Consider the following 24,897-nt stretch of genomic DNA (forward strand, 5'->3'; position numbering starts at 1 on the left):
ATACATATTTATATATTCACAAGCCTTTGAAAAATAGAAAAAAATTCAATTACTCAAATATCCAAATAAAAAATAAAATGAAAAAAAAAGACAACAGTTGGCAAGTAACATCAAAAAGACGCGTGCTGGCACAAGAAAGATGTTCCCCATCATGCACTTCTTATTTACAGCGTGGGCATCACTGTGTGTGTCTGCATGGTAGTGTGTTGGTATGAATTTGTTGTTAGCTTTCATGTGCTTTTCATTGTGCTTCTGTGTGTGTTTCCATGTTAGGGTATGTGTGTGTGTGTGTGTGTGTGTGTGTGTGTGTGTTGTAGTGTTTGCATGTTAGAATGTGTGTGCGTGTGCGTATGTCAGTCAACCTCCAACACCCACGGTGTCTGCAGGCCTGGTGGGGAGGAGTTTGGGGGTGTGACTGAAATAACATCATTGTCAACGGTGTTAATACATAGTGCCATACCTGCTATAGTTACCTCCAACAATAGACTTTGAAGCGGTAAAGTGATGGCCAATGAGAGTTACAGGACTCTCCCATTTTTACTGTATGGAAGAGAGGTGCAAGGCTTGTTGGCCAGCCTGTCACATTACTGCCAACCTCTGAGCAGCAGCTTGAGTTCATGCAGCCGCCTCCTGACATTTGGTAGCCCTAAATGCAAACGTCCAAACCCACATTCAGTACTTCTCAGACTGTGGTACCTACAGTAGAATAGACTGGTGATATCGTGCTCTTCCACATGCTGAAACAAAGCCTTCACTCATGATGCTGCTCTCTATCACTACCAGTAGCAGCTACAGCTCAGGAATTTGGCCTGTTTCAAAACAGCAACCACACAACTCCACACACGTTTTGTGCTGATATTAATAATTCACATTGTAAACATTTCATGACTGTTCAAAACAGACTGACCTATTTAGCTAAATTTCATAGAATAAATGCATAGAGTTAAGTTGTAGATAAATTTAAGAGGTGGGGACGCATGTTTGAAGATATCACCATGAAGTGCTTTTTGGGGATGGATTGAGTGTTGTATCTCCATTGCTCTGGGTCGAGTCAGAATGTCAGCCACCCAATAAGCACGGACAATTCTGACTGATGCACAGAGAATGTGACACACTCCATGTTCTGTTCCTGTGTCAGTTTGTCCTGCTCAGTTTGATTTCTGTTCAGTGGATTTATTCAGGAACAAGACCCTGGAGTATTCAGTGGACCAAGGAGCATGAGATGGAATGTAACAGAAGATGGAGCTTCGGTGATCTGAGGTCTTAATATAAGCCAGTCTCATTAACAGTTCCAGTGTGCAGCTGGCAGCCTGTATTCATAGCAAAACGCACTTTCTGTCTTGACAATTAGATCTCCAGCTGCAGCCTGATGTATTGCATCCTCCCAGCGTTATCCTGAATGACGCAACTCAGGGGGGTAGACTGGAGTCAGGTTCCTTGATCTTGATAATACACCGGTGTGGGGGGGCGCTGCACTGACGCTTAGTTTGCAGCACTGATACAAAGTGTGCATTTTGAACGATTACACAAGACAATTCTGAGCTTTAAATCGTAGTATACATATGCACATCGCCCACAATTCTGCTCGTAACTGTTTCCACAAGTAATGCGAACGTGAAATGCAAGTGACGCCAGTTTAACCTGCGGACCTGAAGTGAATGTGAGTACTGGCCACAACCTTTCTGTAGTCTCTGTCAGTGACGGTGCTGGGCGGTGCTGGAGGACAGGGGGACGGATCTCTGGAGAAAGGGCTAGAACAGTACTGTAGCCCTTTACGTGAGTCATCTGTGTTGTGGTCCTTGTGGTGCGGCCTCAGGTCACAGCCAGGATGTCCGGGGATACGGCTCCTCGCGGGGGCCTGGCTGAAGGGCCGTCTTTGTGCTTTTGCAGGATTAGGAGAGGGGAGAGAGAGCAAGGGGGTCTGCAGTGCAGTTGTTCCTGTACAGCTGAGGTCCCTGTGGCAGCACTGTTTCGACGCTGCCGGACTGGGTCAGTGTTTGAAGGAGAGGCCTTCTCGCTTTCAGAGGCTATCTTCTCGAGATTCCGCTTTCCGTCAGGGCTACCGCAGTGTCTCTGCAATGCGTGGCCTAACGGGGCTTGCAGCCAAATGTTTGTTTAAACAAGCAAACCAAGTTCACAAATAATCTCCCCCAACTTAAAGACACTTAGGCAATTCTCAAAAATAAAACAAAATAGACCAGTATTATGTATAATCCTCCTTCCTGGTTGGCTCCTGTTTGTTATACATATATGTATAATATACATATGTGTATAATATAGTGACTGTATACGGTTCAGTCTGCTAGTCCACAAGGGCACATCAAATTAATCACAGTGCTAGGAGGCTTATTTTCATCACGCAAAGCATACTATGGTATAAACAGGGGAAGCTGTGATGAGAGGGGCAGACAAACCAAAAGACAAGGGCACCATGGGTATGTGAGACTATTGGGGCAGTCAGTTCCTGAACAAACTGACAGACAGAAGGAGGGGGAGTGTTCACTCTCACAAACCCCTGACATACACAAAATAACTCAAGTGCAAAGTCTTATTTCTTTTTTACATGTGTGCCACTAAAATAGTGTGGTATGGTAATAAGAATTGGTATTTTCTCCTTCTGTTAAGGTTTCCGAGGGTTTTGATTGGAAACAGGGATGGCTGTCAAATTCAAAAGTCTAGGCCTTATCTTTGTAATTACGTTCCTCCTATACTCAGTCCCGGGTGAAGAGGGGACTTGATTTCCGGGGTGTGACCCTCAAGGAAGTCCTGCTGGGAGTGAGAACTGTGCAACTGATCGGATTGGGAGAGAAGGAGAGGGGAGGGAATGAGAGGTTCAGGGCATGAAACATCCTCTGTCAGTGCAGTGCAGTGCCATGACAGGAGTCTGGGAACAGTTTTCACTTTTTCATCTGCGACACAAGCAGCAGCTGAGTCTTCTTGGTCTGTTACGCAACAAAATAGCTGGGAGACAGGAGGGGAAGAGAGATCACCAAACACCAGGGAAGGACACGAGAGAGGGAATTGTTGGAGGAGAGGGGACTTCTTTCTCCGAATTTTATGCTGTCATTCTGCCTCTCGTATAGATTCACACCTATTTTTTTTTTTTGCTTTTGATCATTAGTTTTCAAAAAAGTTTCTTACTGGAAAAGAATAAAATAAAATTGCATGTAAATAGAAAATTTAGTAAATACTACTTTTACTCCAGATGTTCATTATTGTCTAACTGTTTCAATGGGTCAGTGTAGTTGGTTTGTGAGTGAGACCATCTCACTGAATGAATGTATAAATATACCTGTTCTGCTTCATCTGCTTGTTTGTGTTTGAAAGTGAGGACACTGCCTAACTGCTGGAGTGGTGGACAGGGTCTCTCTCCATCGTACAGATGTTTATGAACGAAAGAGACAGCCAGTAAGACGGGGCAGTGTGTGTTTGTGTGTCTTTGTATGTGTAGTTTCAGACAGAGGGAGGGAGATCAGTGTGTGACAGGCCGGGCAGTGTACGGTACGGCGGCGTGTCCTTGCTTGATGTGGCTGCGTGACTCTGAGGCGTGTGGGTGTGTCTGTGCTTCGGTAGGCCAGTGCGTGTGAGTGGGTGGACACTGGGCGACGCAGAGGGCAGTGTGCAGTGGGCAGCTGGGCTCCGTCCCTGAGGGGGGGAGGGGGGCCGAGAGCTGTGCGGTGGAGCTTAGCTGCCCCTGCCCTCCTCAGCCGAGCGCTGGTCGGATTTGAGCTTGACGAACTCCTTGGCCACGTCGTCGTTGTTGCGCTGGGACAGGATGCGCAGCACGGTCAGGCCCGTCTCGTCCATGTGGATCCGCTTCCCCAGCGGCAGCCAGCAGGCCACGCTGCCCCGGGCGACCACGTCCTTCAGCTGCAGCACAGCCATGCCTACCGTGCGGTCCTCCCGCGCAAAGCAGTAGTCCTTCACACACACCTGCAGCTCATAGCACTCAGGCCCCACCTCGTTGCTCAGGGTGCTGGGGGAGAAATCAACACTACGCTCAACACAGAGCCACGCTATTCGAGCTTTCCCCAGCAGAAGCAATACTTCAAACCACTAAATCAACCTTTAAGGCTGCCTTTGAAGTTTTTAATGGAGCTATATCTTCCTAGGCAGGTTTGCCAGAAAAGCAAAGTCATTAGAATGCAAATGAGAACATACTAAAGTATAATAATGAAAACTGGCCAGGTGGCATTCAAAGGAATATTTACAGGTGCAGCCACTCTTTTATCTTCTCAACAGGGGCACACGATAAATAAATATGACAAAAGAAGAGCAATTGTAAAACTGTAAATGAAATTCATTAGACTTCCTCATGGATCTAAATTCATATCACATTATATGATGTTCAAAAAGCAGGAGACATAACAGGGTGACTGTGTTGTGTGAATGTATGTATGCATGAATGCAATGTGAATATAATATAATGTAATATTGGTAAAAAAAAATATATTATAATGCTGTGATTCTGGCATTGCTGCCAAATTGTCAAGTTATGTTTCTTTTTTGACTTTTGTTCTAAATTAAAATAAAAGATTTGACATTTTGCACCAATATAGATGCATGATGCTTACTACACGTAGTGCCTTTTTTCTCCAAGAATAACTCTAGCTTGCTGCTGGGATAAATCCTACTGATCTAGTGGTTCTGGAATGGGATGAATTTTATGCAATGCAGGTCTGACTAATTGGCCTGCAATTCCCTAAAAGGCTCTGACATCACAGACAAAGGTGCAGTGTTACATGTATGAAACAGAATGGAGAGACAGTGGTGCTGCTGTGGGTGGAAACCGAATGCAGATAAACCAATGAACACCGGGAACATGCAGGGGGAGGAGCTCTTATACTCACAATGAGAAGGTTTCGTTGTATTTAGGGGCCCAGCTATTGTTCTTTGACTTGGTGGCAAACTTCCTCTTCTTGTCACTCAGGTGAGGGCCGATGATGTAGACCTCCACGAAGGGCCGGAATATTCCTGATGTCTGCCACCGCAGGTCATTCGCTGCCACCACTGAGGATGGGGAAGGGGTGGTTTAGGAGTTGTGGTGGTCACACAGTCCAGCGCACACATTGTGGCGATCAGTGTAGGACACACTCACCCTTCACCGTGACCTTGTGCTCTCCGGTGTTGGGGTGAGTGAAGATCTCCACGTGGATAGACACCTCTCCTACTGCATCCTCCACACCTGAACCTGGGAGGGTAGGAGGTCAGCGTACCAGGACAACAGTCAGACATCTATACCATGAAAGTATTTCACCGTTATCGACAGCTGTCAGCCAATCAGGATGCCTTTGTCTCAATCCTTCTCCACTCAACAAAAAAGTACGCTCATGCTGTTCATGGCAGTACACCAGCCCATGGGCAGTGCTACTGACAGAGAGTCTGATATTGCTCTTACAGAGTACAGTACATAATGTACAAAGGATTTGAGACTAGACATCCTGAGTGGAGTCAGCCTATGAATAGGGTCATTCAGAGGTTACAGCTATGAGTTGGGGTGCTTTGGAAACAATGTCCTGGCATAATAATATTGTATCTTACTAAATATTTTAATTTATTTTTTCCTGAAAAGATATTGTCAGTGGTTCAGGGCACACTGAGGCACTGTGATGCAGACTGCTGGTCCACACTTCCATCTCAAATATTAACTAGATTGCAGCCTGTGGCGTGTCTGCTGCTGTGCCAGGACAGTGCGGGTCTTCCAACTCCCGAGCCATAGCTGCACTTTCCACCAGTCGGTGGGACCCTCGCTGAGTGCAGAGCGAGGAATGGCGTACAAGGAGAGAGAGGTGGTATGGTTCATTTGACAAGAAAGGTCTGGGGGTTTTCCTTTGGTGTCCTTCGATTCACTAGAGCAGGCAAGTTTGTAAAGTTCACATGCTGAAATGTATCCAGTCAGACCCATTCCTGGGTCCCCTTTGCCCAAAGCAAGCATGAGGAGCACCATCCCGAGCCTTGCAGAACCTCTGCGTGAAGGCTAAAACTACGCCTAGACTGTGAGAATCAGAGAGGGGTCAAGAACGAAACCATTCAGACGAGCCAAGCACAGGAGTACACATTACAGAACAGGATGTGTGTGTTTAAAACACAAACAATGCTACCAGGCGAGAACACTGAAGCCAGCCACATCTGTCCTGGGTATCTCCCCTCTTTGTATAAACCTGCCTTCGGGTGCAAATTACTACTGCAAGGTTCTGCACAGGTTTTTTTGTGGGTGTGAGGCGAGCCAGGGCCTCAGCTCCATGCTGCTGGTTCTGAGGGGCAGAGGGAAGCATGCAGTGCAGCCCAGCAGGGGGCTCCATTCAGACGGTGGCTCAGTTTGTCAGGGAGGGGGCTGTCAGGCTGCTCTCTGAGCTGAGATCAGGAGGATTCTGGAGAAGCATGAATCATTATGCTGTAGAACGTGACTTTCTGTCAGCACACCTAATTTCGAACACCCATAGCCAATGTTCTGTTTCAGCTCTTTTCTACTTTCTACTCATTTTGACGAATCGCCTGTCACCAAACTGTATACACAGCTCTCTGTTTCTGTCAGTGAGGACCGTTATGAAGTTCTTCACTATTTATTACCTCATGTTTTTAAATTAAACAATCATCAATTTACAGTGTTGTGGTGCCCACGGAAGCGATCCAGCGTAGCAATAAAACGGGCTGATGAAGCATTCTCTTGGTACCTGGAGAAGTTTGGCAGCTGGAGCCTGGCTCCTGCTTGCGTCACTAGCAGCGAGTGCTGGAATATAAAAATACCCCTTTCTCCTGATTTAACTTTTTTCCAGAAGAAACAAATTAATGCACAACCAAATCAGTAGCATAAAACAGAACAGCAAAAATGTGAGTTTGGCCAACAAAGGGAACCTACTCAGGTTATTTTATACAGCTAGTACATTCAGTGAACATCATGCTCACAGGAGGTCCTGCACTACAATGAGTTCAACAGGGGATGCAGGACCCTGTACCCTTGTGAAAACTCCTGACTGTCCCATAAAACAACTTCTTCCATACAATTAATGGTGACTCCTTTTATAATCAAGCTGTTTATATCTGACAGCCTAATAGCAAATAGAATAGCCCCAAACTGCTTTGATAAACCAACCAGGCTTGTTGTGAGGTCTGCTCTCACCATGTTTCTCCTTGTGTCTGATCACTTCAGGTGTACATATCTAAAGCAGTCCACCTGAGACTCTACATAGATGCTTGAACCAGAGGGCTAAGGTCCATTGGTTTAGCAGATTGGCCTGTGAGATGCAATGAGAAGCTAATGAGTTCGAGAGGGCTGATTGAGAGTGACAGATAGGGTGGCACCTAACCCTGAGGGCACAGCTGATTGAACTTTTCTGCCTCTTGCTGGAGGAGCCATGTCACCTCTCCTTGCTGCTGTACAGAGAGTAAGTTAGCTGTGCTAGAAGTAGCCAGCTCTGAGGGGTGATCAGACACTGGTGTGTGTGTGTATGTGAGTGTCTGTATGCGTGGGTGTATGGGAAGGGGGGGGAGCAGTCCAGTACAAGCAGCCCCTCCAGACAAACTGCGCCAGCCATCATTATCATCACTCCAACATTCAGAGAATCCAGGCAAAAAGAAATCTCTGCTTCCAAGATCTTGCAAGAAACAGACCCTGGGATCCTGTGACCCTTAACATATCCATGTTCACTCACTCACCCACCCACTCACACACTCACCACTCACCCTGTCACTCACTCACCCACTCACTCACCCACTCACTCACTCACCCACCCACTCACCCACTCATCCACTCACCCACTCACCTACCCACTCACTCATCAACACACCACCCACTCACCCATCAACTGACTCACCCACACACCTCTTGAACCTCTAACCACCCACCCACTAATTCATTCTGCCAAGCTTCTACCACCCTGTCACTCTCACATTCATTCACTCACTCTCGCTCATTTTCTTGCGCTCCACCATTCACTAACCCAAGTAGATGCACAGCCCAGCACACACAGGAGTTACTGATCCCCATTCCGGACACATGCTTAGAGTCATATCAGCACATGTGTCTCCACAGAGTGCCATTCACATTCCCCATGTATGCCTTTGTGTTTACAATCACACGTCTGAGGACTCTGTAAACCACCTGCACACACATAGGTTTTTGTCATACACATTCAGTTTGTTTCCATTCACATACAGGCACGCACATCAAACGCACACACAAACACACAGATCCAGCAGTATGCACTCCACACACAAAGCACGCATGTGCTCTGTGTGCAGTACATCAAGCTGTTTTAGGGAAATATACATGTTCTATATGTGCATATGTGTGCAGGGCATTCTTAGGACACTTGTGGGGTGGGAGAGGAGGGTGGTGGTCTGTTCTTGGAAGCCTGGTTTTTCAGGACCTAAGCCCAGTGCACACGTACCCTTCTCTGGGTACACATCCTCGCTATGGGTGTACCTCACCCCCTTCCCTCCGTGAACTAGCGGAGAGACAGGGGAAGAGGAGGGAGAGAGAGAGAGCAAGAGAGAGAGAGAGGAAAACATAAAAAAAGCAGAAACAAAAGAGAAATGAGAGCACAAAAAGGGAGAAAGGAGACAGCGGCAGTCAGACGGCCGTCTCAGTCCCTCAGACGGCTCCTGCTCTAATATTACATTTCTGTTTTGCTTCTGTTCACATCTGCAGTAATCCTTCAGCCTGCAGCTGATGGCACGCGGTTCCCCAGCATGACCTGCCAAACCCTTCATTAAAGTCAACTGCTGCCCCTGCACTCTTCTGAACAATGGAAAAAGTTAATGTTAACTGAGATCCTTGCCATTCGTGTAATTACATTTGAGGTTACCATTTTGAGAGAGCCATTAACACTACTTCAGTATTAATGCTACAGCCAGGAGCTGTTCACTGTTACATTGAAAAAAAGAAATGCAGAGAATCAATTCTCGCTGTCATATTTGATTCATGTCTAATCTCACAAAGCATTCTCCACAACTTTGAAAAAGCTTAAATCTTTCACCGGAACACAGAAATAACCCTCCGCATACATTTCTGCTCTATAAACACAACACTGTTAAAAGAAGGAAAAGCACTGCTTCTTTGGGTGAATGAACAGAAGAACAGGAAATGTTAAAGTTGAAGTTATTCCACGATCATTCATCAGAGAGGGAAAGAGCGTTAGAGATAACTCAGCTGTCAGAAAGTCCCAAAATCTCTCACAGATGAAAAAAAACAAACTGCAACATCAGTAATAAATCATAACAGAGAGAGAGATGAGATGAAAGAGAGAGAGAGGTAGAGGCAGAAAGAGAGGGGCGAAGGGGAGCCTTACCCTGTGCATTCTGTGACTGGACAAAGGTCTTGATGAGTTTATCGGTGGCCTGCGTGTAGAGGGAGAGGGCGTAGTGCAGCGACTGCAGGTCAGGGCTCTTCTCCAGGAAGGTCTTCTTAAGCCCCACCCCTCCTGCATGGAAATATTGCTGTGGTGGAGAGGCAAAGAGAGGGAGACTGGAGTGAGACTGACAGTCCTGATAACATCTCCCCATCGCCTGCTGAATCCGTACGCCATGATACAGTGAGCTCGTCACACAGAGCCGCCTCTAGTGAAGCTGACAGGTCTGATCGCACCTCCCCAATGATACAGTGAGCTTGTCACACGCTTGGCTTTGAGCAAAAAAGGTGCCTCTGCTCTTCTCGGTAATGAGGTCATCATTATGAATTGACAGCAGAGCTGGCCCTGGTCCTGTGATTACCTGTCCAAAAAATCCCAAAACCCAAAAAATCTAAATAGGAAAAAAGCCATTACAATAAATGTCAAAGTAATTTTCCTGTTGAAAGTCACATTTATTTCAAAATAAATAACACCTAGCATTGTGGAAAATGTGAATGTTTCCAGGCGTGCCTGTGCCATGTGTAGCGCTAAGTGTACCTTAATGGTGTCCAGTGCAAGCTCCACCACGGCGCACTGTTTGGGAGAGAGGGCTTTGGCCTCCTCACGCACCATGTGCTCCTAAGGGACAGACACAGGAAACTCATTACAGACACACATTCTGTAGTCCTGTCCAAAACAGTGGAAATAAGCGCCCCCCCCCAATACAGGTATAAATACAGAATAGCTCCTTCCTAAGAGGCTGGCTCAGAGGGGAGTTTTCTGCCATTCTAAGAGAAACCTTTCTTCCGGAGATGTCTGTACCTTGAGCTTTGAGAGCTGTCCCAGCTCCTTGGCGGCATTGAAGATGAGCTGAGTACCCTAGAGTCAGAGAAATGGATAGAGGGAGAGAGGGAGGAGAGAGGAGGGAGACAGAAAGGACATTTTATCATCACAACACTCTGCACCAGTAACACGTCAACAGACACATCACAAGGGCAGACGCAGACTGATAGTCCAGAGAGAGTCAGATACACACACTCATGGACCCACCCACCTACGTACACACACACGCACACACCCCCACACGCGCACACACATCCATGCACACATGGGTGTGCATGTATCCATGCACCCACACACAGAAATGGACATACTCGCAAAAACATACAATGAGAAGTACATACAATTTTTACAATCCTCTCATTACACATTTCACTCTCTCTTTCCCTCTCTCACACACATACACATACATGCACACACACACACACACACACACAGAGCCACATTAAACACACAGCGACACAAGGCATTGCAGACAGAAGACAAGAGTTCAGGTCACAGTGTGGATGCACACGCAGACAGAGAGAGACAGAGTCAAGAGGTAAAATCAACCAGTGGGCCCACAGCTATACGCAGTGGGACTGCAGTGATATATCATGTATCCATGACGCCGTGATACTATATTAGCTGGATATATCACCGAATGACAGTGGCATGAGGCACTCCACAGAGCACCAACGACACTGCAGTGTCTTCATTGGCTATGAAATCTTACAACAAAAACCAACTAACCAAACAAAAAAAGTATCACCTGTCCAGAAACATCTGCTAACCTAAGAAGAGTCCACTCTAGTATAAACAAATAAACATGTTCTGATGTCTTTTATGGCATCAAGGAAAACTGATGTGTATCCAGTAGTCACAGCCAACTGTCAACACTACCATTACATATCTCAGAGTGAATCACCCTGCCAGTCCTAAGAAGCCTATGATGTCTCTGTGTGATGTGCCACATTTCTAGTTCGCCATCACTACATGAGCACTGTAAGGCTCAGGCAACGCTAGGGGTAGGGGGCGACGGCAGCTTTGAAAGGGGGTCGACAACAACCACGCAAGGCTGAAAACAAAGCTGATCAACGGCTGCATCCACCGGTTTGTTTCAACCCAGAGCCGAGAAACACAGAGAAGAGAAGAGACAAAAAAAGAGAGAAGGAGAGTGACAGGACACATTGAGCTAGAGTGTTTTAATTCTTACATCACTGTGACAAGCAAGCTTCACCCTGCCCTGCAAAGAGAGGACAGTTGTTAACATTGCAGGAAGAGCCACACCTCCAGAGACTGACTGACTGATGGTTTTGCCTACCAGAGGGATTCACCTTTTCAGTGTGCAGTCATTTCCCCTGATCTATATGCCATTTCTCTATGATCAGAACCTTCTAATGTGATCTGAATCAACTAGACTGCATGCACCAGCTGTATAGCAACCAGACTCGTGTTTGGTGATTGTCCTTCCTGTGGTCCAGAGGGAGGGAGAATGAGTTTATTTCACCTAAAACCTTATATATGTAAAACAACCTGTCTCAGCCTCCAGTCCACACTTATGGTATCTTTGCCAGGACAGGAGTCAATGCAGTATACCCTTCTTATACGCTGAAGAGTAAAGGTTTGTATTAGGCATTGCAACAGAAGACACAGTGCTGTTTCAGGGCGCACAGAAGTCTTTCTCTGCTGCCAAACTACAGGGTTAGCAGGAGGGATCCCCACGGGACTGACAGCAGTGACTAATTCAGACACTAAGACTATGAGAAAAAAGAGTGTGAAGAGAGAGAGAAGATCATGGAGATCCAGCTGGGACTCTCCAGAAAAAAAAAAAAAAACACAACACACCATTCTGTTACCATCCAGCTATACGACTCATTTCAGAATTAAGATCACCATTTTCTTCTGACAAATTGGGAGAATATTTGAAAAGCAATGTCCTAAATGGAAAATAAAAATTTTAAATAATCAGACAGTAAGGTAACATTGATACAAAATGATAAACTTGTATTTAAACATACAAAAGTGTAAAATTAAAAATATATATTGAGTTTTGTACATTCATACATCCCCATCAGAGGTACTTGAATAATGATCTATTTGTGCAAAGAGTGTGCGAATATTTGGATGTTGCAGTATCCTTGCATGCTTGCAAGATCACACCACTGATTTTTAACCCATAACATAGCAGTTGGAGGAAGATGATGGGGGGCCTGTGGTGAAGACTTTGGTGTAGATGTACAGCAAAATGAAATGTTTTCCCTTTTGCTCTCACCATTTCAAAGAAAAAGATATGTTTCTGAAACAAGAAAACATGGAAACCAAACCAGAACCAAAAAAAGAAAAAAAAAAGACAGTAGGCCTGCATCAACATGAACTGGCAGATTACAGTGGAATTGAAGGAGTTCAGACGCAAGCAACGGATCCACATGAGGGAATTCAAACAAGGGTGGGGGGTGGGGGGTAGAGGAGCAGAGGGCAGGAGCAGAGAGGAAGGGGCATTAGATATTGAACCAAAACGCCAGAGTAACCCAGAGAGGAGTCCCAGGACACAATGCAAGGGAGGTACAAGGCAACACTGGGAGCGAGAGAGTGCCTCTTCCAAAAAACAGAAGTGCAAGATAGAGAGAGACAGAGGGAGGGAGGCAGTGGGAGATAGGGGGCGCCAGATTTTAGGACTTGAGGGGGGGGGCCTGGTCAGAGTCAGTCAGGAATGCACCATGCTGCTGCTGCAGATAGAGAAGGGGGTGGGCGCGTCAGAGAGGACAGAGAGAAGAGTACATGTCGAAATGGGAGAACAGGTGAAAGACAGGAGATTTGCGAAGGATGAAACCCGGGAACCCATAAGGAGAGAGATAGGTGAGCCAACGTGAGGTGGGGTGGTATTTTTGCAGCCACACATAGCAAAGGACTGACCACCTGCACTAACGGACTGCGGACAGACAGACGCACACAGAGGAGTGCCGTACTTACAATCATCTGTAGAGGCAGAGCGGTGGGAGCGGGATGTAATAACCAGAGAGAAGGGTCAGTGACGCTGCAAAGAGCCCCACATCAGCCAACCAGCATCAACAAACAGTCACCAGAGATGGGAGGCTCTCTGTCTACACCCCCCTTTCCGGGCGCTATCTGATAGGATGCGCCTTGCCCTGGCCCCAAGCCCCCTCCAAAGCCATGCCAGGCAGTTCTGTGAGGGGACACTTTTCTCCCTGCCATGACAGCCAGTCTGTCCCTTCCCCTGTCATCGATTGTCTGCTGTCACCCACAGAGGACAGCGCCAGGGCCAGTCCTGCTCCAGCACTGTGCCTCTGTACCTGTTCCTGGTGCCCAGAGCACTAACCGCTGGCAGGGGAGGGTGACAGAGCAAGACCTGCATTGGCAAACAGGCAGGGCAGCCATTCACATCCTGTCTCTCCTGTTCTAAAGATCTAAGGGAGGGATATGGGGCTCTTTTGTCCAAATGAAAATAATAACAGATATATTAAAATTAAAATAAATACCAGGCTGGTTTCCAAGCCAGCAGTCACAGATCTGTATTTACTTCTTACTCTTACATTCATTCACACCAGTTTGTTCTGATACTTAGTCTGCCAAACGTTTCCATCCATTCTAGGTAATAAATTTGATGAATGAGCCCAGAAGCACTGCTTCTACAGCATCTGCTCTGCACACGGTGAGATCTGTAGATTAGAAACTGTGACTGGTAGCCCGGAGAACAGCCTTGAGCCAGGGTTATGATATGGTGCACTCCCTTTTTCCCTTACCAATGGGCTTCAGTTGGAATTAATTTTATGAATGAAATTAGAACGGAAGGGGGTATTTTTGCATGTGGGTGTGTGGGACAGGGGTCGGGGGGGAGGGGGCGTTGGGTCGTTGGTCTGTCCATCCTCTCAGGGTCTGCGCTGGAGCAGAGTAGCCGTTACACATACACCCTGATGCACAGTGTCAGACACACTCCCTCGTGCCTGTACAATGGAACCCGCTGCAGTGGCTCTGGAGGAGTGTGTGCACTGTGTCACAGGGTAAATGCAGCCTGTGCAGACTTATGGGGGGGGGGGGCGGGGGGGAGTCATCCTCATTCCCCCACGGAGGTCTGCTTTCCTCAGGAGAATATTTGACACAGCCCTCATATTAACCTCGCAGCAGGGGGACAACCCCCACACTTCCCATGACATGGGGGGTGTCTAGTGTCTTAGAACCCTCCACAATCCTAAGGAATCATGCCAGACCGTCCCGTTTTTGTAGAGCTGGTCTTCTTTTATACATGCTTTTTAATTAATGAAGGCAACCCGTCCTCCACTGAGGGATGCTGTACACAGATTTGAATTGGGTGTTGGTCATACAGCTGAGACTCTGGCTAGCATGTACAGAGTGCATGTTTGGCCTTGTGTGTGGGTGTGAGGCTGCTGAAAGCCTGTGATTCTGTCTGCTCGCGCGCATGTGTGCGTGCGTGCGTGCCTGCATGCGTGTGAGCGCGCGTCCGTGCGTGTGTGCGTGCGTGAGGGCGGAGCGGCGTACTCACCGTCTGGTCGGTCAGGGGCGGCAGGACGATGGTTTTCTCCATGGTGTTCATGACAAGCTTCCAAAGCTCCTTCAGCACGCGCTTCAGCACGGTCTTCTCACAGATCTTAGCAAACAGAGTGAGGCTGGAGGGGATAACCAGGGGGAGGGAGGGCGGTCAGCTGGGCATCCACCACAAGCTACCACACAGAGGGTAAAAGATGTGAGGTGAAAGGTGTGTATGATCTATTTCGACTCCTGCTTCAGACAGATCAGAGCAGACAGACTATGTCTTGCGTGGTAAGTGGACTGCATTTTGCATAAGCGGCTAAAATTCTTGTGGTCTGATTGTGTCTGATTGTGACTCCTGCACGGGTCCATAGGTCTGGGAGGTGAGTGCCTTTACATTAGCACACACAGCATCTTGGTCTGTGGAAAGACTCTCACTTGCTGTCCAGGAAGTCCATGATGGGCTGCAGCACGTTGTCAGCATCCTGGGCCACGCTGCTGCAGGCGCTGGCCGGCACGTTGCCCGTCCCCTTCACTTGGCTCAGGATGTCCCCCATCTGCTTCACACACTCCTCTATGTGGGGCTGGAAGCTAGGCAGGGCAGGCAAATCACACACTCACCGTTAAATTAACCTGCTCATAGGCTTTTATCGTAGAAATGCTTCAGACAGACTATGTCTTGCGTGGTAAGTGGACTGCATTTTGCATAAGCGGCTAAAATTCTTGTGGTCTGATTGTGTCCTCAGCTGGGTAGGTGAGGCACAAGTTCCTCACACTGAGACTCACCTGGTGGCAAACACCCTGCTCAGATCATCCAGGACATTGTTGAGCTTCACCTGCAGCTCCTTCAGGATGTCACTGGCCTCCACATTCAGCTGCAACAAAGACAGTCACTGATGCTGGCACATCTATGACACAACAGTTTAACACAATGATGACATTGCAGTGTACAGGAAACATCTGCAACACGATATTCCAAGAAAGAAATTAGAACTCTTGGGCTGAGAGAGATGCAGCGATGTGCAGTTAACTTGCGCAGAGCTGAACACAGGGAAGACAGATCGAAGACACTTGCTCACATCTTTGCCTCCCATGGCCTCAAACATCTTCTCCAGCTGGACTCGCAGCTGCTGGATATTGTTGATCAGGATGCAGGGCTGCAGAGACAGAACATGGTTACAAACACACACACACACACACACACACACACACACACACACACACACACAAATGCTCACACACTCCCCTGACAGGTATGCACACAAACACACACATTGTTAGCAATTGATGAACACCCACATCTACGCACATACAAACACATACACACCCTTGTCAAAGAACAATTTATAAGGTGAAAATTATCATCTTTGTTTTGTTTCTCCTTATGAAAAAAACAGCAGTTGGGCTCATGGTGTTAGGACATGCAGTTCATGTCACACATGATTGCACTGTAAGCTGATTGGCTGCTTGACATTGTGAATTGTTTCTGTGAAACCTGTACGCAGCTGTAGTCTGCCATGACGACGCTTAGCGTAAGTGCACCCATTCAGAACAAATTAAAACAAATTTTTCATTGGCTTGTTTCCCACTGACTGCTTTCCACTGGTATAAATAGCTCCTTAAACTTTTGAAACAAATGTAAATTACTGAGCAATTCAATAGAACATTTGCAGAGGTTTGGAAATTGCCACAGTCAACAGGGATTGAATCCAGTCGTCTCTAAATAACTTCATTCAACAAATGATGGGCTCATGATTAATACTGAATGCTGAAAATTAAAAGAGGAAAAAGCATCGTTGAATAGCATGTTTGATCACCCCTGAAATGATATCAAGATGTTTGATAGATTACTAAGAGTCAGGGAGACATACCACTTTCTCCTTGGAGCAGTAATTTGCAAAGTCCTTGGCGATGATGTCAGCATAGGAAAGCAGCACGTTGCTGATGGTCTGAAGGGAAAGAGGGACAGGAAGAGAGAGTGGGAATGCTCTTTATCATTCAATACTTTCAGGAGACTTCATAGACTATTCCATTTAAGAGCTGGTCACCAATCCCAGTGGTGTTCCAGTAGGACATGCATGGGGTATGGATTTCACATAAAAACAAATTAAAACATGGCTAACTTTGTTTTAAAAAAAGCACGTTATATCAGAGCAGAAAAGGATCAGTAGCCATCTCTCGCCCCAGCTGGCAGTACATAACATATAGTATGTGACACCTTTGCAAATCTCTTCATGTAGTGGCCCACAATCTGAGGGTCAGGACACTCCAGCTTCTTGATGATCTCAAAGCTCTGGTTGAGCTGGGAGAAGACGTCCACCACGGAGCAGGAGAACAGAGCATGCTCAGAGGTCTGCTGGAACTGCAGGTGGAGGCAGACAGAGGCAGGAAGCGTTCAGACATGAGAGAGGAGAGAGAAAGTTTTGAAAGAACAGAAGAAAGAGATAGAATATAAGAACACAAAAGGACTGCGTGGGCTATTTGCAGGCAGACAGGGGCAGGTGGAAGCTGTTCTGTCTGGCGGTAATTGGGTCGGGTGAGACTACGGCTGCTCCCAGAGGGACACCTGACTAATGAACTGAGAACGGCTCCTATCGGCCTCTCTCTCTCTCTTTCTCTCTCGTCCTGCTGCCCAGGGTGGCTGAGAGCGTGCCCATTAATTCTCCGCTTCCTGCTAGCATCAGAGTGCAGCGTTCTCCCTACCTGGGCTCACATCTGTGATTCCGCTCAAACTGTGCATCTGTGATCATCTCAGACTCTTTTAGTCTGACATCCTTCCAGCCTGATGGTGCACCTGTAATACTACTGTAACCACATGGTCTTTGAAGAAGAGTGGAATATGGAGTCAGAAAGTTTGATAGGGATAAAAAGTTACAACATTTTTGAATTCGAGGAACTACAGCTATCCTAAAACAATGGTTACAGTAAATAAGCTAGGATGGCCTTGTAGGACATTAAAATTCATTGACCTGTAGGTGGATTGTTCCAGCATGAAGCTGATGATAAACAGCATTATCTTACATAATCTTGAGGTGCAGTGGGCTCTGAAAAGTTGTCAGATGTCTACTCTGCTTACACCCTACGTTTCACATTAGAAAATAGCTAGTAACCAATGTGAATGCTAGCTACCAAGCTGAAAAACAGCACATAGTCATGTGCTTGCAGCTAATTAATGATGTGAAAAAAAGATCCACAGATTTTAATATTCTTTGGCATTATTTATCTGTAACAATAAAATATAAGTAGTTCACTTTCCCTGTGCCTTTGCCATTTACACCTAGCTAGCCCCCAGTGAGAATGACATGAAAAGTTATCCCTCCTTTGTCCACACAGCAGCCAATGTTTCTGTCTAGCTGGATATGTGTATTTGTGGAAAATCACAATTTACTTCCCATTGTATCAGCTATTTCCCACTTCATTGGGCTCATAAACATGTTCACTTCAGCAAAACATACTGTCACCACACCCTAGCCACCCTAGTAAGCAGCCAACTGAACCTGGAGTGACCTGCTATCAACTACACCTCACCTACACCTGGCTGTAAGTGTAAATGGAATTTTTAGTGTGGCCGTATGCAAATGCAGTTGGATATGTGTGGGTGGGAAGAAGGCATTGGAGATTTGTTAAGATTTACCCCATCCTTTTTGTCTCTCTCCAGTGCTCCGTGCAAAAAGTCTCGTGAGACTTCCTCATTTTCATCCAGCCACTGGATCACAAATGGCTCAAACCACCTGGTGAACACCGAGAAGAGTTTCCATGCATGTCCCCTGAAGCGCCATTGAGCAAATTGCAAATAATGATCTCACAACTGAACAGTCCTGAGCACTCATAATGTATCTGCTGCCATTAAGTAAATGTGCTGTGGTGTGCCAGGATTTCCAGCAGCATGGGCCAACCGTGGCACCAGCTGTAAGCACTGGCTGACAGTGGAATGTAGACTGGGCCATAAGGTACAGGGGCAGGTAGTACTCACGCAGGGTACTCAGGCACACGGCTCTTGAAGAAAGGCAAGTCCTTACAGTACTCATTGTACAGCCACTTCACCTTGAAGTGCAGGTTCATGTAGTCCGCACTCTTACACAGCCGATTCTTCTCGTGCTCTGAGTCGAGAAAAAGGAAGACAAAGGGTTGACTTAACAACCATTTAGGCACTGATTAAATCCAAAGTCTATAAAACACTGGTATACAAATGGAAAAATCCAGGGTGGATTTTCTCTTGCAAAATCTAGAACAGGAGCCTAAAAGCATGGCGTAACTTGTGAAACATACAGAGGAGGCTACCCAACTGACAGTAGCAATACTGGATTCCACTCACCTTCCATGGCATATTTCATGTCCTGAGCAAACAAGTTCCACATCACCTCTGCACTGATCTTCCCCACATTCAACTCCTGAGGGAACCTACAGAGAGCAGATGGTGAACAATGTACACAGAGCTGGAGTTTCACTTCAGAACCACAGAGGGAGAGGGAGGTGCCCCTGTACAACCACAGGGGAGAAGGAGAGACCTCTGTAATATCAGAGGTATCATTATACAATCACAGTGGAGAGGGAGGTACCACTTTACAATCAAAAGCGAGAAGGTGATTGCACAACACTGCACAACAACAGAAGAAGAAAGAAGTACCACTGTGCAACCACAGGGGAACACACTCACTGGTTGAGGCAAGGTGTGTAGGAATTCTTGTCCTCTTCTATAATGGACACAATGAGGGTGATGAGCTTGGACCAGAAGTCCAGGTTCTTGATGCTGGGGCCCTGCTCCTCAGGAGGTACGTCTCCTTTCTTGTTCTACAGACACCAGGGATTGAGCCATGACAGCCTGTCACTGTAGTTCATTTCTGAAAGCAGCATGCACCATTCTGCAGTTCCTGCTCGCCCCCGAAGGTTTCACTTCATTTACAGAGAAACGGCAGTATATCTGCAGAATACCTGATTTTCGAATCTGACCAAGTAAAATACAAAATACATAAGTTAGCAACATATAGAGCCAGGTGAATGCAAAAGAAAAATAAGCACGCAGGAATTCCTTAAAATACCAAGATTTGTAACCTGATATCAATTTTTCTTTTATCTTTTGAGGTTTATGGAGGAAAATTTAAATTAAATTTAAATACAAAGGAGACACCACTGAAATCCCTTTCTCCTACTGACAGAGGGTGCCCGCACCCCCAACAGCATGCAGATACCCAGTCCTACTCACAGGGTCTGTCTGGTACTCGCGGCTGTACAGCTCGTGGCAGTTGTTGAAGATATACTCATAGGTGGAGTTGAGACAGGCTTTGACACAGTCCTTCACCACCTGACTGGCCCTGGGAGGACTCTGCAGCTCCTGGACCTGAGGAAGGACAGAAAAAGAGGGTGCTTATAATGCACACATGACCCAGAAAGAGGTGGAGCTATGGAAGGACTTCTTCACAGACAAAGAAAGGCAAAGTGTGGGTCATTATAGATACAAAAATAGACATAAAAGTCAAACATGAGGGATGCAGTGGAAGAAAAATAATTGACTAAAAGAAGGAAGAGAGTAGACAGGGTAGACAAAGAGGGTAAGAGAAAATGAGGGAGAAAGAGAGGGGGGAAAGTACCTTCATTCTGAAGAAAGTGATACTGGTGAGCAGGTCCACTGTGGACTTCAGGTCCTGCAGCCTTTCAGGACTGCTGGCTGGGAAATTGTTCTGTGACAAGCACACAAGGACAGACATACAAAAAGTGAGCTGGGCACTGTACTGTATATAATGATGGGTCTCTGTCTGTCTGAGGTGAGATGTCAGCCTAGTTCAGACATCACCCTTGTTTAGATCAGACCAAGTTCCGTGCCTGAGGGCTTCCCACAAGCAGCTTTCTGGTAAAGCTTTTCTGAGTTAAGAAAGAGTCCCCCCCTTCAGTATAGACACAAAATATAGCTTGAATAGTGACATTACCCTGTACATGGAGAGGTCAATCCTCAGAGAGTTGTGCAGCTGGTCCAGGAGCTTCACAAACCGTTCTTTCTACAGACACAAAACACAAAGTCTTATTATACCAATGGGAACAGTTTAACAGTTGATAAATAATTATAATTCAACACAGAAAACAAGCCTATGCCTGTACAGACATGGTGGGCAGGTTAACATGCTTTGCACTGCGCAGAAAGCTATTCAGTTTTCTTTTCTTTAATTCTTCAGTATGTGATGTCATGTCCATTTGTATTTTTTGTTTTCTAACTGGCACACCCTCAGCTGATGTTTGCCTTGGCCCGTTTGAATGTAAAAAAATCTTCTGTCATCTGCTTCAGAGATTGAAGAACAGCTGCAGATGGAACATGGGGAGAGCCAACAGTGGGGGGCAATAACTAACATTAATGGCATTAACTACAATCAAATAACTGAGTCGCAGCCTGACGCACTCAGCCCAGAGTCTGAGTCAGATGCTACTCTGGATTTCCAATCTGTTACCCTTTAGCGTGATGTGTACAGGAAGTGCTCCTCAAGGGGACATGGAAGAACAAGGTCATGCAGCTGCTGCGTAAACAACTCACCCCAAAGTTGGAGGCAGCAAAGCGGTCAGAGGCAGACACGTTGTTGGTTGCCTGGGTGGTGTGGGCGTAGTAGGCGTTGATGTTGGCTAGCAGGGTGCTCATCACAGCCGGTACGCCCGGGCACATGTATTTAGAAGACAGACAGGCAAAGTGACTGTGGAAAGACATGACAAATGCAGCTGGCATTAACCCCTGCTGGACTGTCAAAAGGTTCATGTTGGTACAAGAGTGGAATTTCATTTTACTCAGTATTGTCCTCCTCTGGTGCATATTACCGCATATAGGTTTCCGTGTACTTGTCACTGGCATTACAAATTACTGTGCGTTAATGTGTCTCATTTTTATTACCATTATTGTAATGACTAGGTCTCTGCACAAAGAGCACTATCATTTTTATTGCCTAATCTCCCTGTTAATGTCACAAGTGGGTGTAATAGTAGATGTCAGATGCTGCTCTCCTCATTCGTCCAGTCTCAGTCTCGATGTTCGGAAGGCCACATTTCATTCTGTCCATATTATGACCTGCTTGTAGTTTTACAATTAATACAGATGTCATTTTATCATTCCTCCAGCCCCATAAAGGACTATTACCTCTGTATCAATATCACTGTCTTCATTGTGCATGTTAGTGACAGAAAATGTTACCATTGGTTGTCGAGTTACTATTATCTGTGTACAATTCTCACTGTGTGTTCTTTGTAAGCAATAGGGTTAAAGGCCCAAGTGTGTTATTATGTGCACGGCTAGAAAGCAATGCCTGGTGAATTAAGGTCACTGTCAGTTACCAGAATACTGAGGCGTGCAGAATGTAGGAAACTTGCAGTCGCAGCCCCGTAACACCACGAATCAGACTGAGTCAGTGTGTCAGTGATGCGCTGTCAGAAAGTCACAGTGTACAGAGTGCCACGGTGTGCTGGCCGGGGCAGGGAGTCTGCACTCACGTCATGGCCTGGTAGATGGACTCCACGCCATAGCGCATGGCAAACTCGTCCACAATCTCCTGTGGCGTCTCCTCGAAGTACACCTTCCAGGCGTCATCGCCCTTGGCATCAGGAATCTTCACCACGCCGTTGTTCTGGATGTCCGTCACATAGTGGAACAGGTTCTGCACAAAGAGGCAATGGCTGTTGCAGGCTGTCTGTCACAGCATGTAAAAGAACTGTAATAATATAATGTATTCTGTGCTAAGTGGTGGGGAGCTTTGGACATCATTATTATGAGGCTGTTGCTGACGCCCAGGAGAAGACATGTTTTTCGCTAAGTACTTAGATTATTTACTGAATTATTCATTGGGTGTTCTTGGCTAATATAATTCCAGCAGAGCTGTCTATTATTCATTACTTCAATTTCACTCAGGTGTTAGGTTTTGTATAATAAATGAGCCAGTTAGTTTGAAGTGCCAGTGGACAGCACCTTCATTCACCCATTTACAAAGAATGCCAGACAAAATGAACCAGGAAATTTCTGTGAGAGTCCATTGTGGGCAGTCAGAGTCAGATTTTTATCTTTCAATGATGTGCAGTTCTGCGCTTTTGAATTAAATTACATTATTTTATGTGTAACTATGATGACAAGGCATGACTGGTTTTATCCTGATGATTCTGATGCATGTCCATATTTGCATATATAAATGTTAGATCATGATAGTAAGTTCAGTATATGGGAAAGAACAGTGACTTAATATTTCATCAGAGCCTAATGATACTTGTGTTGCTCCTCCATACACATTCTGACAGGGTGCTGCTCATACAGCAAGGGGTTACACTCTATAGAAAGTTCTAGCTTCTCTAATGCAAGCACTGTGACAGGTTATGAGGCGTTATGTTTATTCACTCGTCTGAATTGCTTCTACAATAAAACACAAGCACCTGAGTCAGGTTAATGAACTGATATGAGTCACCTCTGAAATGACACATTCGCACACTCACATTTAACCATGCGACCTCAGATTTGATATGACTCGAAAATCAAAGTGGTGCTTTGCTGCACACGAAACACCAATATGAATGTGATCTTTGGCTGTATTACATAAAAGCGGTTCACTTCAGACAAAAAAAAAGCTTGTATTTGTTGCCAAAAACAACTGTGAAACAATGGAAAACATTTTACACATAATGCATTTTCTGCTTTTAGAAGGTTTTCCCTCCTCAGTGTTTGGACATTATTATTGTGCATTACTGAGAAAATGAGTGCCTGAGGGGTAGATGATAGAGAAAAGAAAGAAAATAATAATGGAACATACAGTTTCCTTCCCCAAAAACTGTAATTATAGCCTTAAGGTATCATACCCATTTCCACTGACTTATTAGAATCCAAATCATGTAAGATCACATTTCAATTACAACAAATAACTGCATACCTGGCTGAATTTATTTTTGCTTTTATGACTGATGCCAAGAAATATAGACATGTTTGAGAAGCCAAATAAAGACCATACAAGGTTTACTGAACGTAATACGGAGTCACAGACAGTACTGACCTAATGCAGACAGGTGTATTGGATGTCATATGGAGTCACCAATCGTACTAACCTCATGCAGACAGGTGTACTGGACATGATATGGGGCCACAGTCTCCTCTCCCTTGATCTCTACACTGATGTGCATCCGGATGGCTCCTGACACTGCTGACTTGTCTGTGCGCTTGTCTGCAAACAGATCAAAGCGCGATGTTCAGTCCTCTGTGACTGTCACTTTGTGCAATATCTTCTCAGCACCTTTCCACTGCAGTTAGCACAGCAGTCAGCTCACTTACCACAATCCCATGTGTTTAAAAGGCACATAACATTGCACATAAATTCAAACCCAGGGAACCTCTTTCTGGATGTTCCAATTGTTTTTCAACCTACCTCATGAAGGCCACTGACTTGGTGTGTGTTGGTACATTGCAAGCAATCGCTTTTTGTGCAGGTTATTTTTACATGCAATTTGACCTTTTCTAGAAACCTTACATTAGCAACTTCAACCTACAGTTAAGTATACAAGTTAAAAGATAATTATGATGTATACAACATATACTTTTTCCAGAAAAAAGCTTGCGTTGTCCACATATTGCACACTAAATATACAGCAGCACTTACAACTCTTGGTAAGGGTCGTAATAGCAATGTCTTCAGTATGCTATTTCAATTGAGCAGCAATCTTCAAGGCCTTCTAAGTGTCTGAATACAAAGAGTGTTTTGTGAACTAGGCAGATATGCCACAGCTTTCATTGTCTTCCTTTCCAAGAGATGAAATAGGCTTATTTTTCTCCCCGACTCTTGCAGTACTGACCCAGGTTGTACCACACATCCATCTCCCCGCTCAGCGTGCGGACCTCGATGATGGTTTGCCCCAGGAAGTCATCTGACTCCCTCTTGAACTTCTGCTTCACACGGGACTTGATGTCATCGTCCTCATCCCACACCCGCACCTTGATGCGATCCGAGGAGTTGTGGCACTCGCTGGCGACAAAAAATCGGATATGACGTTTGTCATGTGTTCGGGGGGCGGCTCCCTCACTTCCTCTATGCTGTGGAAATTTTCCATCCTTGCAAATGTAAAGAATTCATAAAACACCCATAAACAACACAAATCATCTATTTCCTCAGGCCCCTTTTCTTGTTTTTTTTTCTGTCCTAGAGGAGGTCTGATGAAGAGGAAGAGGATCATCCTGACAGATGGTCGTGAGATTCAGCAAAGAAAAAAAACATAACTGAGACAGACTAAGACACTCAAATCC

The 24,897-nt window shown here is 45.8% G+C and overlaps 1 protein-coding gene across 10 annotated transcripts in view; it reads right to left on the reverse strand.

Moving 5' to 3' along the window:
• Positions 1–1,132: 1,132 nt before the first annotated feature.
• Positions 1,133–24,897, reverse strand: part of unc13a (unc-13 homolog A (C. elegans)) — a 48,813-nt gene continuing 25,048 nt past the window's right edge. For 2 of the 10 annotated variants that reach the window (XM_036554615.1, XM_036554666.1), the window contains 26 exons: positions 24,450–24,619; positions 23,709–23,824; positions 22,119–22,282; positions 21,178–21,331; positions 20,582–20,650; positions 20,246–20,335; positions 19,861–19,995; positions 19,315–19,448; positions 18,973–19,058; positions 18,631–18,757; positions 18,292–18,388; positions 16,876–17,019; positions 16,529–16,606; positions 15,737–15,814; positions 15,444–15,532; positions 15,096–15,248; positions 14,671–14,794; positions 13,122–13,127; positions 11,365–11,394; positions 10,152–10,208; positions 9,888–9,968; positions 9,291–9,438; positions 8,391–8,447; positions 5,099–5,191; positions 4,851–5,010; positions 1,133–3,976 (listed from right to left, as the gene is read on the reverse strand). In XM_036554615.1, coding sequence (XP_036410508.1) covers positions 3,685–3,976; positions 4,851–5,010; positions 5,099–5,191; positions 8,391–8,447; positions 9,291–9,438; positions 9,888–9,968; positions 10,152–10,208; positions 11,365–11,394; positions 13,122–13,127; positions 14,671–14,794; positions 15,096–15,248; positions 15,444–15,532; positions 15,737–15,814; positions 16,529–16,606; positions 16,876–17,019; positions 18,292–18,388; positions 18,631–18,757; positions 18,973–19,058; positions 19,315–19,448; positions 19,861–19,995; positions 20,246–20,335; positions 20,582–20,650; positions 21,178–21,331; positions 22,119–22,282; positions 23,709–23,824; positions 24,450–24,619 — 2,932 coding nt within the window. In that variant the 3' untranslated portion in view covers positions 1,133–3,684. The remainder of the gene's footprint in view (positions 3,977–4,850; positions 5,011–5,098; positions 5,192–8,390; positions 8,448–9,290; positions 9,439–9,887; positions 9,969–10,151; positions 10,209–11,364; positions 11,395–13,121; positions 13,128–14,670; positions 14,795–15,095; positions 15,249–15,443; positions 15,533–15,736; positions 15,815–16,528; positions 16,607–16,875; positions 17,020–18,291; positions 18,389–18,630; positions 18,758–18,972; positions 19,059–19,314; positions 19,449–19,860; positions 19,996–20,245; positions 20,336–20,581; positions 20,651–21,177; positions 21,332–22,118; positions 22,283–23,708; positions 23,825–24,449; positions 24,620–24,897) is intronic. The other 8 variants (XM_036554630.1, XM_036554684.1, XM_036554649.1 and 5 more) reach the window with 5 other exon arrangements.

This window comes from Megalops cyprinoides, chromosome 2, assembly GCF_013368585.1.
Source record: "Megalops cyprinoides isolate fMegCyp1 chromosome 2, fMegCyp1.pri, whole genome shotgun sequence".
In the NCBI taxonomy this organism is placed as follows: Eukaryota; Metazoa; Chordata; class Actinopteri; order Elopiformes; family Megalopidae; genus Megalops; species Megalops cyprinoides.